The sequence below is a fragment of the Botrytis byssoidea genome, assembly GCF_014898295.1.
Source record: "Botrytis byssoidea strain MUCL 94 chromosome Unknown BBYS_003, whole genome shotgun sequence".
In the NCBI taxonomy this organism is placed as follows: Eukaryota; Fungi; Ascomycota; class Leotiomycetes; order Helotiales; family Sclerotiniaceae; genus Botrytis; species Botrytis byssoidea.
Genome location: NW_024065844.1, coordinates 1,277,247 through 1,295,028, shown reverse-complemented (window position 1 = coordinate 1,295,028; position 17,782 = coordinate 1,277,247). Strand labels below are relative to the sequence as shown.

The window sequence follows — 17,782 nt, the reverse complement described above, 5'->3', positions numbered from 1 at the left end:
AATAGGTTGGCTGACACCGGCGACTGGATATCCATCGCATTTGAGATCCGATTACGATACCATTCCATTCCTCCTCCGTCCTTCGCTTTCGTCGACTTTTACTTCTTTGAGAAGTTCTCTTTAAAATACCACCCTTCGTAGACCTTATGAGTTCTATGAACGCCCGCTTCAAAAGCCTTGGGTTCGGTTCCAAACGTAAATCAAGTGCAAACAATATCTCAACCTCTATCCCGCAGAACCCCACTTCCACTTCCTCGTCACCACAACTCGCGCAATTACCCGGACAGCCTGCCCCTACGACACAAACGGCTTCCTCTTCCACGGCAAGCTTACCTATGAATCATCAGGGAGGTGCTGGCGTAAGACCGCCCAGCTACTCGAATCAATATACTCCTGTTGGACGCACGACGTCTCCCATGGCTCAAGGTACTCCACGAACCCCTCCTACACAGATGATGGGCGGACCACCACCGATTAACACAGCTGCTACCGGCGGCTACCCTCCTCAACAAGGAGGTATGGGAGGACCTCCTCCTCCAGCTGGGCCACCTCAATACAATCACCCTCCTCAGTATGGTGCTGGAGGAGCACCGATGCAAGCTGCCGGCCCTCAATATGGTGCAAGGAATAATGCGGTAGAGGTTGAAGGCGCTGGTAAGAGCAAGGCACAGCTCATCGTCGGAATAGATTTTGTAAGCATATCATGATCTCTCCCGGAATTCGCATAACTAATTCACGACTATTAGGGTACGACTTTCTCAGGTGTAGCCTTCGCTTTCGCGACCAACACCGAGGCAAAAGAAGACATTATCACCGAGTGGCCTGGAGCGGGATCATACACAAAGCAAAAGGTAATATATGTAAATTGACTGTTGAAGGTTCATAAATATGCTAATATCTTTAGATTCCCACCGTCCTTTACTATGATCAATACCAGAAAGTCGTTGGATGGGGTCCTGATATTGCAGATGCTTTGGCACCAACTGGTTACCCAAAGCCAGGTGTTCAAAAGGTAGAATGGTTCAAGCTTCAATTGATGCTATCCGGAAACACATATATCGATCCCATTAACCTTCCTCCCCTTCCACCAGGAAAATCCGAGATCGACGTCGCAGCAGATTACCTCTTCAAGCTTCGACAGGCAATGAGAAATCAATTACAAAAAACTTTAGGAGAGGTTTTCAATCGAGAAGAAAGAAATATCCGATACTACCTTACAGTCCCCGCTATCTGGAATGATGCTGGAAAAGCTGCAACCCGAGCTGCTGCCATTCAGGCTGGATTCTTGAGGGATGAGAATGATAATCGATTGACACTGATTACTGAACCCGAAGCTGCTGCTTTGTTTTGCTCAAAGGCTGGTCTCTTGAACCTCAAGATGCATGATGCTGTACTCATTGTTGATTGTGGTGGTGGAACCGTCGATTTGATTGCATATGAGGTTGAGGAAGAGTCACCATTCACGGTCTCCGAGTGTACGGCAGGATCTGGTGATTCTTGCGGGTCTACTGCACTGAATCGAAACTTTAGTAATATCTTACGAACCAAGATCCGAAAGATGAAGTTACCCGAAGGTTCAAAGACAGCAGGAAGAGTGTATGCAAAGTGTATTATGGACTTTGAGAACAGGATAAAGGCAGATTTCAGAAATAACAATCAGAAATGGGCAGTAGACGTGGGAATTGAAGCAGAGTTCCCCGAGGCAGGAATTGAAGAGGGATACATGACTTTCACCAACGAAGAAATTCTACAATGTTTTGAGCCAGTTGTCAACCGAATTCTGGAATTGGTCCGCAACCAAATCATCGCTATTCAAGCACAAAACCGGACACTTCAAAATGTCTTGGTTGTTGGTGGTTTCGGTGCATCTGAATATCTTTTTCAACAGATCAAACTTCATGTACCACCTCAGTTCCAAGCCAAGGTAGTTCGTCCTATGGATTCAGTAGCTGCTATTGTTAAGGGTGCCGTTACTGCTGGTATCACAGAAAGAGTTATTACATCCCGTGTAGCTCGTCGTCATTACCTCATGGCAACTCTGCAACCTTTCAAGGAAGGACATCATCCAGAAGCTTACCGTGTTCCATCCTTGGATGGTAAGGATCGATGCAAGTTTACTCGTCAAATTTTCGTACAAAAGGGACAAAGAGTCAAGATTGGTGAGCCAGTCAAGGTATCATTCTTCAGACAGGTTGCACCGGGAGCAACTCTGATGTATGAGGATATCTTGTATGCTTGTGATGATGATGTTTGCCCGGAATACACAAAAGATCCACGTAAGTTTCTTTGTAACCATGTATATCCTAGTATTTACTAACGTATCAATAGGTGTTAAGGAAGTTGTTACTCTTACTTCGGATCTCTCCCGCAAGAACCTTGAAAAGGATTTCGAGAGAATGGATACCCCACAAGGCACATTCTACCGAGTGTACTTTGACATCTACCTCACCCTCGACGGATCCGAATTCAATGCAGAACTTGTTTGCCAAGGAGAAGTCATGGGTCGTTGCACTTCTAGATTCAGATAATCTTTCCTCTCCCTCAACCATAAAAAATAATAAGGATTGGATTCGACGAATTTCTTTTTTTTTTACTACTTAGCGTTGTTCGATATTAGGTTACTTACAGTAGCATCACAATTTGCGATGCACGGCGCTGGAGTGTAAGGAAGCAATTTAAGATTTGATAGCGGAAAGCGTTTCTGCAATGATTTTCATGACGAACTGGGGAGATTATTGAGCAAAGAAGAAGCGCCTGCCTGGGTCGATTGATGAGGAGTGATCAGATCTAAAACTGGTCGGTGTGATTTCCATGATGGATGGATGAAAAATAAGTCGTTTGGATCAGAAGGGGTTATTTTTTCTAGCACATTGATGAGAGAATGGATGATTTTTTGCATCTTAATGATAAGGACGAATGGATCCATAGTTTAGAGAGTTGATACGATACCTATTTGCTCATTTTGGTCTGTAGTTGGTGAAAAATACACGACTATTGAAAGATTTAGATTTAGAGTTGCAAATGCGATTGGGTGATGCGATGTCTGTTTAATGATTTCAGAATTTGGGTCTCTGTCAAATCAAATCCACAGTGGAACTATATATCCTCATACGCCTCGCAGTATCTAAGCCTTATGACTAGTCGTCCCTCCCTTGTGACGCTTGTGTCTCGGTATCGGCAGCACCCGTGAGTGGTTTCCTTCCCTTCCTAGTAATGACTATTATAATTCCCGTTCTCTGGAAACCATCCAATTAGACCATCTAAAACGGAAGGCACTAATGCCATCGTACCTGACATTTTACTACACTAATAAGTCGGTATCAAAGTATCAACAATATGTACCTGGATAGGTTGCACCGAACCTTTTACACCATGTACATACTCACCAACTATTCGTTATTCTTTGATTTTTCTCAATTCTTTACACTCTTTTGAATACACGTTCTTATGCATACATACATTCTTTCTTAGCCACGCTGTTCTCCTCTACACCTACCTAATTGTGTATTTATTTTTGATTAAATAGCCTCTGCTTGGGCGCTTACCTACATCCATTCTTTTTCCTTGTAGCCTTTCTTGGGATCTGCAGGTGCTTAGTATATCATTCCATACCTAGCAGTATATGCACTGGCTGGCTCACAGACTTCCATTCCAAACCCCTACAAGCTCCCGCTGTCAAGATAATTAAACTTTGTCCATAAAGCGTTGAGAATTTGAGGATTGGACTGTGGTGTGGCGGGACCGTACGGAGGGATAGGAATAAGGATAAGAGGGGTCGAAATCAAGATTTGTATCCTGGTCGTTTGAGGACGAGGAATTTAATAGCGGTCTTGCAATTGGTACTTTCATCCCACCCTTTCGATTTCACAAACGAGTATTCGCAGCCAAGGTACTCGGATACGTCATTTTCTTGTTTTTGAAGGTGCGATAGGATAGGATACTTGGGTATACGATACCTAGGATACATACTTGGTGATTTGGTGGAGGGGTAGTTCTTGGAGGGCTGAAGAGGGATTTGGATGATTGATTGATAGAACGAACGGCTTTTCTGAGTATTATTGAAGGGTTCCTGCTCCACTGCCTGTTTACCTGGAAGATCTCGTCTGGGTTTCATCTACTTGACTGGTCGTCGGCTTTTCTCCATAATTGCAACTTTGAACTCTGATTTGGAAAACTGGACCTGAGAAGTTTGGTCTTGGTTTAGAAGGGATTAAGTGATTGGTGTTGAAACGATTTGTTTGGGAAGTTTCTGACCAACCATATCCATTCACATCAGATCGGAGGAGAATAACAATATCAGACGAGACCAACCAGGCCAATTCAACCAAGTCGAAGAAATCTTGCTTCATCTTATCCACGATATCAAGGAATAATCCGTGGCGATCCAGGATCGTTGATTCTATTATACCTTTATCTTTCTCTGGCTTGTTTTTGTTCGCTTTCATACTTTGCATTCTTTCTCTACGAACTTTTTACGGATGTAAATGCGAGTTACGTCTTTACGAACTGAATGAAAACATATTTTGAGGACGAATTCATGATGAAGTGCGAAAAAGCACAGGACATGATGAGTTCTACCAAATCGCATCGATCGCGAAGATCTTCCTCGATGTCTAGAAAACTCCTAGCTGCTAGTATATGTCTTGCTGTGCTTCCTATTGCAGATGCGCATACATACTATCGCAACAGAGCTACCTGGAAACCAAATTGGGACCCCAATCGACCTGTTCGCAAAGGTCCGCCTAAGAAGAGAGATGGAGCAATCCCACTAATAATAAGCAACATGTGTCCTGAAACGATATGGCCTGGAATTGGTACTCAAGCAGGAACTGGTGCTGGAGTAGGAGGATTTGCTCTACAAACTGGGGAGAGCAAGTCCTTGACAGTCAGTGCTGACTGGCAAGGAAGAGTTTGGGGGCGCACCAATTGTAGTTTTGCGGTTGGAGGTAATGGAGCTAGTAATGCTGCCGGAAATGATGGTTCTGGTTCTGCTTGTGTTACCGGTGATTGTGGTGGTTTGTTGGATTGTTCTATTACTGTAAGTCTTCCCATTATGATCACATCTGGATAGTTACTCACTGTTATAGGGAGAAACTCCTGTTACTCTAGCGGAGTTTGATTTGGCGGGAAATGGAGGTTCTCAGACTTTCTACGACATTTCTCTAGTGGATGGCTACAATGTTCCTATGGGAATTATATATATTCCTGGTGAAAATGCCGCACTCCAGGCCATCCCACCGAATCTTGTAAATGCCGCTTGTATCGCCTCAAGCGGTTATCTCGCGCCCCCAGCTACCACAGGTACCAATGGCAACTCCTCAAATTCCACTTATCCCATTCCATTGGAGAGTACAGTTACCAACGACGCAGCTATGAGTTGGTGCCCATGGAATCTTCAAAAGACTCCACCCGACAAACCAGGCGATGGCGTCTACCCTTACCCGGACGACAAAATCCAACGTCCGACATTCGATCCCTGTCTTTCCGCCTGTGCTAAAGATAATAAGGCGTCAGATTGCTGCACAGGTGCTTATGATCAACCTCAATTATGTCCTCGCAATGATTTTGCAAATGCTGCAAATACTATCTGTCCAGATGCATATGGCTATCCATTTGATGATCAAACATCCACGTTCGTTATTCCTACGGGAGGTGGATGGGAAATTGTGTTTTGTCCAATAGGAAGGAGTACGAATATTTTGAAGGTGCTAGGGGATCAGATGAGGAAAATAGCTAGTGCGGGGAAAGTCACAAAGGATATTATTGAGGCCGCGATGAATGAGACGTATATTAATGAAATGGCAGTGAAGAGTACGGCGGGAGAGGGATTGTCGGAGAAAGCGAAATTGGGGAGCTGGGGGGCGTTGGTGGGAGTGCTGGTTTGGGGGATTTGGTTGTGTTGATAATTTGATGGTGGAAGGGGAGCGGATAGATTGGGTTAGATTGGATTGAATGATTGGACCGGAGGATGGGGATGAGGGATGGAGATGCATGTTTTGTGGCGTTGAGATACCCTTATTATTGTCTACTGGCTGTTTATTTGCTTTCGTCTGGTGGGTGGGTGGATGGTATAAGATGAGATGAATGACGTACCTGAGTTTTCTTATGATACCTTTACCTATTAGATACCTATTATATTACATATTCCCATGCCTTTACAATCCTGATGTGCTAATCCCTCGAATTTGACCACCTAAAAAGGGTAGAAAGTAGATGTTGTAATAATAAGGAATGAATGAATGAATGCAACGTGAGAAATAACCCACTCATTCCATCATCCAATCATCTAATTCGTACCCAATATATTCATTTCGATTCGATGCGGTTATACTTACATGCACGAGGGAAACGAAAAACGAAAAAGCGGTTATCGGCAGGGGCCCGCGTTTCTGCGGTTAGAGGAGTGGAGGATTTGATTGGTATACAGAGTAAGTAGTATGTGTTTGAGATGCAGCACAGAGTACGGGATGGAAAATGAGTGGACGAATGAGGAGAGCTGGGTGTTGGGTTGGGTGTCGGGTGTCGGGTGTCGGGATCCACTTGTTGGTGTGGGTTTGGGGGTTTGATGTGTGGTGTGAGGTGTGAAGACTTGATGTGTGAGGACTCTGAGGAGAGGGCTCTGAGGAGAGGGCTCTGAGGAGAGGGCTCTGAGGAGAGGGCTCTGAGGAGAGGGCTCTGAGGAGAGGAGAGGGGTGGTTGGGTGGGTTTGGGTTTGGGTTTGGGGTTAAGCGCTGAGGCTGAGGGGTGGATGGGTGAGTGGGTGAGTGAGTATTGAGTAGTGAGGGATAGAGGGGAGAAATTAACATATATGTGTGTATGTGTGTGTGTGTGTGTGTGTGTGTGCGGTTGGGTATAATGAATGGTAAGTTATGAGGAAATGGTTTGTAGGTAGGTAGGTAGATAAGTAATTGTAGAATTCAGGGGATCTATTAAGAGAGTTTTCAGGTTATTGGGTTTGGGCTTGTTCGGGCGTAAAAGATGGGATGGGATTGCATAGTATAATAGTATAATGAAAGATGGAAGAGAGAACGGTATCGAAAATGGCAAACTAAGTAATATCAGAATATCGAATGAGGATGTGAAGATCTATGGAACTTGAAAAGAGGAATAGGAATAAGAATACTATTCCCCCTATCTACGGATTGGAGAGAGAGGGGGAGGAGGATTAACTGCATGCATGCATACAATAGATTACCATGCTATACTATACTACTGTGCCGCACATACATACATACATACATACATACATACATCCATACATACATACATACATACTCGCACGATACAGATATAGATATTGATCTTGATCGTAATACGATATGCGGAATCCAGATAAAATACCGTAGACGCCCATGTCATGTCATCTCATGGATATATGCATGCAACATGGGTATGTAAGGATGTGTGTGTGTGTGTGTGGGTTTTTTGCCACGGTAGGGTTACGGTACGGACCGGGAAGGGAGGGAAGAGGAGATGATGGTGGAGAATAATTAGGATACTTGTTCCTTGAATGTATGGAGTGTTTGGATTTTGGAGATTGCTTTTTGTGATTGTTATCTGATTTATGTTTTGGTTTGTTTTGGTTTGATTGTTGGTTTGTGCTTTGCTTTGGGCTTTGCTTTGAGAAGCTGATTAGGGTTATTGGGTCTGGTGAGAGAGGGAATATAGAGAGAGAAAAAGAGAGAGAGAGAGAGAGAACGGTATGCTGTGTGCTCTATGTGATAGTATTAATGTGACCGATCTTATTCTCCTGGCGAAAGCCAACTGGGAAGCCCTCCAACATCGACAAGAAGCAGAATCCTATGTTCCCCGTCGCTTCCACCATCACTCTAGATATGATGAGATTGTGTCCGCCGCCGAAGCCGGCTGCGAGCTTTGTAAGGTTTTGGAGAGAGCGTTAGATGGGGTTTTTGTGTTGGATGGAGGGATTGTGAAGACGTATAAGGCTGAGATGCTGGAGATAGAGGGAGAGGGAGGAAGGGGATTGGATGTGGAGATTCAGGCGGAGGTAAAGAGGGGTGCTGATGAGGGGGTGGAGAAGGATAGTGCTTATGATAAGTTGGTATTTTATTTAAGAGAGAGGAGTGAAAAGGTGGTATTGACGTTGTCGTTGCAGAAGCGGAGAGGTAAGGTACTTACTTCGCTGTTTGAATATCAAGAGAGAATACTGATGGATCATTGTGTTATTTGATATAGGGCAAATAAAATCAGTCGAAGGGATAGAAATTGGGCATCATGCTCTTGATCCTAATCTGGGATCGAAAACGAATTTCGAGATTGCTCAAAGTTGGATAAATACGTGCGGTTCGACACATTATGAGTGTCCGATGATAGGAGATAGACCGTTACCTACGAGGGTAATTCATGTTGGTTCCGACGCCCAAGAACCATATCTTCTATCGACACATGGTATGATGGGCAAATATATTGCACTAAGCCATTGTTGGGGTGGTAAAATCAGTGATCTCTCCAAACTCAACAAAACGACTGCGAAATATTTTGGTAAAAAGATTGCGCTGATGGGCTTACCGCCGAACTTCCGAGATGCGATCCTCATTACTCGAGGACTGGGATTTCAGTTCCTATGGATCGACTGTTTGTGTATCATACAGGACTCAAGCGAGGACTGGGAAGTCGAATCTAAACACATGGGGGATGTATATCGCGATGCGACTTTAACCATCGCAGCTGCGGCCTCGTCGAATTCCACCGACGGCATCCTGAAAGTATTTCTGGACTACGATCTTACAGGTCTCAGCATCAGTTTAAAACTATCCAAAGATAGTCCACCAGACGACCACATCGATCTTGTGCTCCGAGACAATCATCGCGAACAGCTCGATCATCTGCTACAGGACGGACCGCTCGCAGACAGAGGGTGGACTTTCCAAGAGGAGGTTTTGTCCGCGAGGACCTTGTATTATGGGCGAATGCAAATTTACTGGCAATGTCTCCACCACCTCGCATCAGCAGATGGTCTGCGATCACGAGCCCCTTTTTATAAACGCGCATTCCGTTACGAAAAGATCAGAGATCAGATACATGAACCGCAAGGACTCAAGAAATCTGACACAATAAGAAGTCCCTACGTTTTCGTCGATAAAGATCAGACGCCCTCGGCAATACAAAAGCGTACCAGCGCCAACATAATCGTAGAATATCACAAACAGATGGTCGTAGACTACTGTTCACGACATCTCTCGTTTTTGCGAGATAAATTCCCCGCCTTTTCGGGTATCGTTACGCTGGTTCGTGATATTCTGCAAAGCAATGGGTATCCGAACTCGAAATACATAGCAGGGATTTGGACGAGTCATTTTCGGGAAGGATTGGTGTGGTATTATGGGGATGATGCTGTTCCTTCTGTTGAGAGGGCACCTACTTGGTCGTGGGCTACGACGAACGGGAAAGTAGTGTTCCATCCATCGACGTTCGCAAGCAATCCTTTCCAATCCACGTCTATTGATCCTGAACTCTTGTCCCACCGTGTCGTGCTTGCGGGGCAGAATCCCTATGGTGAGATCAAAGATGCATCGTTGGAAATCCAAGGTAGTTTGATGGTAGCAAGGGGCATGGATCGATTGGTGATGCATGATAATAGTAGGTGTTGCGGATATATACACTGGGATACACGAGTAACTGGGAAAGGACGACGAACCAACGCATTATTTGTGTGCAGGGTGGGGAGTTCAGCAATGTTTTTGTTTAGTCCGCAACACGAGAGGACGAGTTTGCCTCGAGCGAGCGCGAATATGGATAAGCAAAATATACACAAGGCTAATAATACGAGGTATAAGATTATGTTTGTGGCAACGCAGACACGGCAAGCACATGGTCTAATATTGAAAGAGTATGCAACAAACCAGGATATTATGTCGAAAAGCGGTAACGAAGATGACAACGAGAAAATCGAGGACGCATCACAAGCTAGAGATGGGGTTGCAAATGAAGCGGACGGTGATCAAAACTTGAATGTTGAGGCTCAAGCTGGAAATAAGGATAAAGTCAAACATGAAGCACAAGACGAGAAGAATGAGACGGAGACTAGAGCTGCGGTTAACACAACCACTTATCGTCGTGTTGGTTATGTTAGGTTATACTCCAAGCATGTAAATGTAACAAAGTTTCGTGATGCACATAATTGGGCAGATCTAGAGGGATGGAAAAGGGAACATTTAGTGTTAATTTAAGATTTCGCATGAGAACTTGTGTAACCATATACTTCAGTTGTAATCAATGAGTAACCTTTTATGAATTATTTTGTCTAGTCTCATGATGCAGGTCGCTTAAAGTAAGATTTAATATGTTTTTTCAAATCGTTTGCAATACCACTTGGCCGATAATTCAACTTGAGCAAAGCCAAGCGACGTGAAGCGAGTAAACATAGCAAAGGCGGGACAACAGGGCTAATCTAACAAGGGTTTTCATTTCTATCTGTATAGATAATTGAGTGTATACAATACAACATAAAGATGACATGCATCTAAAACCAGTCCACTCTTCGAAAATCCAAGCTAATGTAAGTGATCGTCTCATCTTCCATTGCTGAAATTCCATCATGTACAGTCGACATATCCATACAATTGTATGTATCTACAGTCCCAGTATAGCAATCGTCCAATTCCAACCCCAAAATGCAAGAAGAAGAGAAGATGATTGAGGAACGCAAGGCCAGACTTATTTGCCAGACTTCTCAGCACGGCGTCTTTGCCACTCTTGTTCCTCTTCACTATCACTCCCACTGTATACACTCCCAACATCATCATCATTCCCGGCATCACCATCAACCAAATCAGCATAATCATATCCGTTCTTCTTAGAAGCAGGCTCTTCCTCTTCCTCTTCATCTGAAGGTGGCTCATATTCGAAGTCTGCAAAAAGTTTTTTCAGTTGGGTGTTTTCAGGGTTGACTAAATCTTCGGCTCTATGGCCATCTTTGTTGCGAATTCGCGGGTCGCTACCGTCGCGGAGCATCATCTTGATCATTTCAAGACCGTCGTCCCAAACACTTCGTCCCATTTTATCGACCCGACCTTCTTTGTTGATCCATCTAACGGCGCAGTGGAGAGGTGTATCACCGATGCTATTGCGGGGATCACATTCAAATCCATCTTGACCGAGAAGCTCATCGATTATTTTATCTATGTGGAAAGTTTTATGTTAACAACATTGCATTTTCCTTTCAATCTCGGAAACTTAAATTTAAGATCTGAAGATAGATGCAAGAAGTATCTTACCTTGTCCAAGAGAGGCAGCAACATGAGCAGCAACATTTCCAGCTTCCTTTTTTACATCTCGACCCTGGTATCTGTATGCCAAGGCGTGTGTATTCAGGTATTCAACAGCAGCTTCCGGGCTATCGAAGCGTTCTAAGACTGTGTTGAAGGTTCCAACCGAATTGTACTTTATGGCAGATATGAGTTGCTCATCAATGGGCGTTTCCTCCTCTTCGTAGTCAACATCTCTCGGATCCGTCATTTTATCTGATCTTTCCCTTCTCTTCTCCTTTCGTCCAAAGTACCACAATTCCAAGCCTCACAATCCGAAGACCTCAAAAAGTTCAAACGAAGTCACCAACAAAGCAGCGTACACCACTGCGTAAACCAACTCAAACAATCGAAGACCAAATCCTCTTCTTCCTCAAATTCCGTATCCTCGTAACTTCGTAAAAGCAAATCCTTCCTTCCCAAACAATTCAGACGAAAGACCGATACGTCTCCTCTTCAAACGATAAAAATAATAAGACGAGAGAGAAAAAACAGTAACTGATCCGATCTTGCCAATGCTCCGTGTGTATGCACGTTCGGTATGGTAAATATTATATGTAAAGTAGGTATAGGAAGTAGAAAGTCCAGCGCTTCTCCAAACACCCATCAATCAATCCATCCACTCCTCCAAACGAAACGCACCGACTCTGTAACAACAGGCCAACATTTTTCAGCCCAGAGCCTAGCATCCCTGTTCTTCGAGCCTGCCCCATGGTGCTCAGCCGTGTGAGGGTAGGACCGATCGGTGGAGTTTTTAGGTTTGGGTCCGAGGACGCTTTCGCTGGGAGCATTGTGATTGGGGAGTGTGATGAGATTGTGCGGTGTAATGGTGGGTTGAAATTATGTAAGCGAATGAGCGGGAAAAAAGTTCCTATGATGAGGTTGATAAAATTGATAAAGAAAGAGCTTGAGATTATTTGACTTGTGAAATTGCGCGCGACGTTGAAGAAACCATAGGATTCAGGAATTTCGTAAGAGCTGATAAATGTGATCTGTGAGAGATTAGAAAATTTCGCAGGAAACAAATTGCGAGAAAAAAGAAAGAAAGGAATACCTACCCAGCACTTCGAAAATCCGATATCAATCCCAAACCATCAAAATGCTTCTCTGTACGCCCCTCCTTTCTCCTCCCTCTCCCTCTCTCTCCCCAACTGACGTTTCTCACTCACCAGTCTGCCCCTCCTGCAGCAACATCCTCACCGTCTCCGTAACTCCTCATTCCTCGACTCCCACGCCCACCTCGACACAAGATCTCACCGGCGCAAACCGTCTCGAATGTCTCACCTGTCCCTACCAATACATCCTCACCCGCTCCATCTTCGATCGCAAAACCTTTGTGCGCGAAGAAAAAGAAGATGTGTTTGGAGGCAAAGATGCCTGGGCCAATGCCGATACTTATCCTAAGCAATGCGCCAATAGTGAGTGTAATGGTATGGTGGCTGCCGCGAGGTTTGTGCAGATTCGCAGTGCGGATGAACCGATGACAGGATTTTACAGGGTAAGTTTTTTTTGTTTTGTTCGTTACTTGGCTTGGTTGGAGTTTGCAAGCAGGGATAGTGGTAGCAATTTTTGGTAACGAGAGGGATTGGGGAGAAGACGAGGAGGAAAAAGGAAGGCGGCCGTGAATGATTATGATGAAAGAGGGATGAGGCTAACAATTTGGTTGTAGTGTATGACATGTGCAAACCAATGGAGAGAGAACTAGATCAATGGGGGCAGGTTTGCAGAATTATCTTTGCTACGAAGTTTGGGGATGTCGACATGAAAAACATGTTAGATGTTAGTTCACGAAGGGATTTGTCGCGCAGGTTATGCTAAGAAACTTAGCAAAGTTTTGAGCACATATGGCGCAGGACATCTGGGCTGGGATTTTGCAATACGGCGTAATGGTTAATATACCTCGTGAGATCAGTAGCTTGCATATGGGTGTAGATTATATATTTATAGACACTTTTTAACTAAGAAGCATTAAAGAAGAAGCCTTTACTTCTCAGTCATACTCATTCTCCAACGTAACAACTTCGATGTATTCAAATACTTCGTATCTCAAGCCTAGAACTCCTGGTATATCGCAAAACACTTTTCCCTCATCGACAATGACTTCGGGTAAGCCTGATGTCCCAACACTTCAACTCACTACTGGTAAACCTTCCTCTAGCGGTATTGGTGGCCTTTAAGACGCGGAGGAGCGCGAGTCAGATCTGCATCTGTCCTATAATGGATCTGTTGATACAAAGCGAGCGAACGCAAAGCCGTTTGAAAACAGATGCTCTCGCAATCAAGCCTGATGGGTTTACATATGGAAGATTGATGACTTAGTGATTTCTCCGTTCCCTCCACTGCATCATTCCCTCTGCCACCTCTCTACTGCTGCCATATCCTCACTGGCGAGCATACTTATGACATCTATACTCAAACAATCCCTTCTGAAATTCTCATTTTGTAATAATTCTAGGTGTCTCAGACTAGGTCCAGGATAGGAGAGGAACTTGAGATATGGGGGTTGGGTAAAGTATTGTAAGTATTTGAGGTAGGCGATGAATGGTGGGGAGCTGAGGAGAGTGCCAGAGGAGAGGGAGGCTAGGTGCATTAGGTAGTAGGGCGATGAGATGGCATTTATGAACTAAAGTGAGTTAGCAGGTGGGCAATGGTTGGATGGAGATTCGAAGGAGAACAATTAGGAAACGTAGAGGTGAAATTCGAATTCAAAGGGAATGGATGTTCGAGCCCTCATATGCGGACATTTGCAGCTCTACCAATTCCAGAAAATCCCTTTGTCCCACGAGTCCTCTCTCTTGAACTCAAGAAAACATTTAAATTCTCCAACATACCTCAAGTTCGATTTCAAACCTTGTAAACCCTCCAAATTTTGGTTCCTCATTCTCCCCAGATACAGAAGGGGCTAGCCTGGTACCATCCTCCATCTTAACGTCTTCCGGAGGGGAATTGATCGTCGTCATTTTGTTTTCGGGTTGCGTATTATGAGTTGCGCGAGATGTACCTGTGAAGCAAGGGATGGTAATTGATGGTGCCCGGGGAAATCGCGAAATATGCGGATGTTTCGCGGAACCTTTGGCAGTGGAACAGGCGGAATGGAAGATGAAGGTGTAATGACGTCGGTAAAGTTTGAATCGATAGAGAAATTGGATAGCGGAGATTGAGTTCAAGCTTACGATTCGATGCGTGGGGATGATAGTATGATGGATGGAAGGGAATGAATTTGTTTGATTGTGATGTACAAGGCTGTAGATCTAATTGACTGATAAAGCTTTGATGAAAGCTTGATAAGAACTAGGCAGGATTTTGGCCTTACAATAATCGATTAGTCGGTAAGGTTAGGTAGGAGAGTATGTACTTGTCTAATTCATCCCAAGAAAACAACCACCAGGTCAGTATTTTCTGAATAATGGATTACAATTAATCTGTCAATGCCCGAGAAGAACTTTTGCATGAATCTAGGTTTTCGAGGACTTTTCTAGATTTTTTAATGGATTCTCGTTGCATGAAGCTGTCATGCTTCATACTCTATCTGTCTCGTCGGTCTTATAGAATTAGACCTTTTTTCATGAAATTTGGTTGGTGCTTTGAAGCTTAAAATGAGGAACATCAGGAACATCAAACTAACCAAGTAGAGTGGAGACTTGACTCTTGTACCTGGAGCTATCATAGGTCCCCTATTCCCAACCCCTCTTGAGATCTTTCCTCCCTGGCGATGCTGGCTAGGAGATCCACTTGGATGTTCAGAATCTCCAGTTCTCGGCATTGGGCATTGGGCATTGCTGTCAAATATGTGTGTGTTCACTGTTCAGTCTAGCCATTACAACCAAATTTCGGCAATAGAAATGTTGATGGGTGGGAACTTGAATAGGAATCGATCCATTTATTCTGTGTTGAATCTTCAACCCACAAGAATCTAGAATCTTCAGATATGTCCAATTCTTGGCATCATCGATTGACACTGATGATAGATACACTAGGACCGCTACTCCTCTATGATCTTTCACGAGTCTTGAGATACGCCAACTGCCAAACCCTCTCCTCCCTTCCCCATCTTGAGGAAGCTCTTTCGAACAATCGGGATAAGGTCTGATAGCAATACGTAGTAGTGTCTGAGGTAGGTACGATCTTGACTTGCTACTGGATACCATCAGCCGGTTACTTTGGAGACGGTCAAGTTTAATGACGCCAAACTATACTCATCCAGGCAAGTGTTCCTCCACAGACTCTCGGTTGGGGTGGCTCAGAAGTCAGTGGCTTTTGCCAAATACTACTACTATTACTGACTATGGGTAGTGCTTTTAATAGACTCTTATGCTTCTTCGCTAGGCGGGACTATTTTCGAGCTATTCAGCCCAAAAGATATGATCAATCCTTCCTCTGACAAAATCAATATTGGGATTCCTCGGTGGGATCTATAGAAAGGTACCTACGATAGCTCAAGAGTACTAGGTAGTCAATAGAGTAATAGATTTTTCGAGTGTACCATGTATTTTATGGTGGCAGCTCCTTTTGAGGTTGCATTCGGATTTGTACAGAGTCGTATCTGCTTCTAGGAGTTGAGGCTTTGCATTATTTTGGTAAGATTTTCATATTTCGTTCGGATGATGGTATCAAAATATTAGCAAGGTTTCCCCGAACTTTCCAAGTAGCTTCCTTGTCCGGGTCCAAACCCCTTCTAGAAATTTTTATATTGGCATTGGATATTGATGCAAAAAGAAAAGTGCTACATACATAGGGAATAGGGAATAGGGAATAGGGAATGGGTAATGAGTGAATGGTAATAAGGAAAGAAGATTGAAGAGATATCAAATCCAAAGGAGTGTAGGATGTAGGGAGGTAGGGAGGTAGGGAGGTAGGGAGGGAGGTATGAGGTGTTTGGTATCCATTATACAATCCATACTTTGCAATATCTATCAGATATTAGATAGATATTACATATTACATATTACATATTACATAGTAGATACTAGACAATTACCAAATATAGAAGGAACTGGTGGAAGTGTGATTCAAAAGGTCAAGAGATACCTTCATCAGCTGCTCATCTGATGTTTTGATCCATTCATAATTTACCAAAGAAGGAAGAAAGGTTCTCCTCTTTACCTCTGCCCCTCTATACTAGCTACTTATCTACCTACTCATCTACCTACCTATCTATCTACCTACCTACCTACCTACCTACCTACAGAGACTTCATTAATCTTCAATCTTCTCTTTCATTACAACATACTCCGTACAGTTTCTACACAGCTTCTTTCAATAACCTCATTTACAACGACACGGCACAATACACATCCACAGTAGGAAATACTACATAATAATATCAATCGTTCTTCGCCTAACTATCGTTTTCATACCCGATTACCAAATAAGAAAGTTGCATTGTCATATCCAAAGACATCGTCATCGTACCAAAAAGAACTTTGCCTACCGACCTACTCTGCTACCCGTTTGGATAATTTGGAATACATACCTACCTGGGTAGATTCTGTTGATCGAAATCATTAAAAAGGGAATAGATTATCTTTCCAAGGGACGATTGCAATATACGCAATCACGTCAGTCACATCACACCTACAATCAGATTATCATACTGTACCTACCTACCTACATAATCATCATTATTGGAAAAAGAGAAGAGATACGAGAGGACGGACGAACAGCTACTCCCCGCTTTTTATACACCGTGGATTCCGCATTAAAACTTCCACTTCTCCCCCTCCTCGTCGTCCTCTCCTTCTCTCCTTCTCGCCCTCTATCCCTCGCTCCCTCGACCTCTTTATCTCCTTCATTCCAACGAAAGAGGAAACGGTCAAATTCATACATCTATACCTCCATACAAGCTACACCCTCATTCTCACCCCATTCATCCTGCCATTGATTAATCAAACATCTGGAACTTCAAACTTCATTTCGCCCTTCATTTGCTTTTCGATTCAAACCCCCACAACTTACCAATCCACATTATTATCGACTCCTGAACAATTTCTCAACCCTCGGTTCCCTACTTATACTTTGCAGATTTGACAAGGAATTTGGTAGAGAACCACAATTACTAAATTTGAAGATCGTCCAGCAGTCGAAATCGAATCCACACTTGATACAAATTCCTCGAATCAAATTCGGCTGTGAATTCAATTTCAGCGGAGGGTATCAAGGGAGACGAACGGGGATATAAGATTACGATTGTACATCAAGCATTTTCGCATCTCACATCCTGTCCCATCTCTATCCACATTTCTTTCCCTCCCCCTCCTATCCCTTCCTTACCATCTTTGAGGTTCCCCAAAGGATTTTAATTTGTTTGATTGCGAGCAATTAATCCTGAGACTTAAAGTGAAAGGACCAAGGAAAAGAAGAGAGGACGACACGACGCCTTTCTTAAGCTTAAGGGGGGAACAGGAATATCAGATCAATATTGTCATTAGTATTGATATTGGCATCCAATCGATTTTACACGTCTCAAACACAAATTTACACACCACAGAGGTAGTGAGTGCTTGCTTGGGCCTCGG

At 43.7% G+C, this 17,782-nt stretch overlaps 6 protein-coding genes across 6 annotated transcripts; 4 read left to right on the top strand and 2 right to left on the bottom strand.

Annotated features, from left to right (window-relative positions):
- Window positions 1-146: 146 nt before the first annotated feature.
- EAE97_001824 (uncharacterized protein) lies at window positions 147-2,528 on the top strand (the record flags this gene model as incomplete). The annotated part of the gene is made up of 4 exons (XM_038872335.1): window positions 147-692; window positions 747-851; window positions 905-2,276; window positions 2,329-2,528. The coding sequence occupies 4 exons, from the start codon at window positions 147-149 to the stop codon at window positions 2,526-2,528; spliced, it is 2,223 nt and encodes a 740-aa protein (XP_038736893.1).
- Window positions 2,529-4,540: 2,012 nt separating this feature from the next.
- EAE97_001823 (uncharacterized protein) lies at window positions 4,541-5,903 on the top strand (the record flags this gene model as incomplete). Its single annotated transcript, XM_038872334.1, has 2 exons — window positions 4,541-5,038; window positions 5,088-5,903. The coding sequence occupies 2 exons, from the start codon at window positions 4,541-4,543 to the stop codon at window positions 5,901-5,903; spliced, it is 1,314 nt and encodes a 437-aa protein (XP_038736892.1).
- A 1,631-nt stretch (window positions 5,904-7,534) lies between these two features.
- On the top strand, window positions 7,535-10,223 carry EAE97_001822 (uncharacterized protein). Its single transcript, XM_038872333.1, has 2 exons — window positions 7,535-8,126; window positions 8,197-10,223. The coding sequence occupies exons 1-2, from the start codon at window positions 7,703-7,705 to the stop codon at window positions 10,188-10,190; spliced, it is 2,418 nt and encodes an 805-aa protein (XP_038736891.1). The 5' UTR covers window positions 7,535-7,702; the 3' UTR covers window positions 10,191-10,223.
- Window positions 10,224-10,677: 454 nt separating this feature from the next.
- EAE97_001821 (uncharacterized protein) lies at window positions 10,678-11,478 on the bottom strand (the record flags this gene model as incomplete). The annotated part of the gene is made up of 2 exons (XM_038872332.1): window positions 10,678-11,141; window positions 11,238-11,478. The coding sequence occupies 2 exons, from the start codon at window positions 11,476-11,478 to the stop codon at window positions 10,678-10,680; spliced, it is 705 nt and encodes a 234-aa protein (XP_038736890.1).
- Window positions 11,479-12,366: 888 nt separating this feature from the next.
- On the top strand, window positions 12,367-12,972 carry EAE97_001820 (uncharacterized protein; the record flags this gene model as incomplete). Its single annotated transcript, XM_038872331.1, has 3 exons — window positions 12,367-12,376; window positions 12,440-12,765; window positions 12,937-12,972. The coding sequence occupies 3 exons, from the start codon at window positions 12,367-12,369 to the stop codon at window positions 12,970-12,972; spliced, it is 372 nt and encodes a 123-aa protein (XP_038736889.1).
- A 280-nt stretch (window positions 12,973-13,252) lies between these two features.
- Window positions 13,253-16,090, bottom strand: EAE97_001819 (uncharacterized protein). The gene is made up of 4 exons (XM_038872330.1): window positions 15,698-16,090; window positions 14,893-15,644; window positions 14,099-14,809; window positions 13,253-13,890 (listed from the first exon to the last, which is right to left on the bottom strand). Exons 3-4 carry the CDS (start codon window positions 14,225-14,227, stop codon window positions 13,612-13,614), a joined length of 408 nt encoding a protein of 135 aa, XP_038736888.1. The 5' UTR covers window positions 14,228-14,809; window positions 14,893-15,644; window positions 15,698-16,090; the 3' UTR covers window positions 13,253-13,611.
- Between the last annotated feature and the right edge of the window lie 1,692 nt (window positions 16,091-17,782).

Bases quoted from the DNA above. Each gene is read 5' to 3' on its own strand.
- EAE97_001822 (XM_038872333.1), top strand. From the start codon at position 7,703: ATGCTGTGTGCTCTATGTGATAGTATTAATGTGACCGATCTTATTCTC. The intron at 8,127-8,196 runs GTAAGGTACTTA...TATTTGATATAG, and splicing joins GTCGTTGCAGAAGCGGAGAG to GGCAAATAAAATCAGTCGAA.
- EAE97_001819 (XM_038872330.1), bottom strand. From the start codon at position 14,227: ATGACGACGATCAATTCCCCTCCGGAAGACGTTAAGATGGAGGATGGT. The intron at 13,891-14,098 runs GTATGTTGGAGA...AACTCACTTTAG, and splicing joins GGTTTGAAATCGAACTTGAG to TTCATAAATGCCATCTCATC.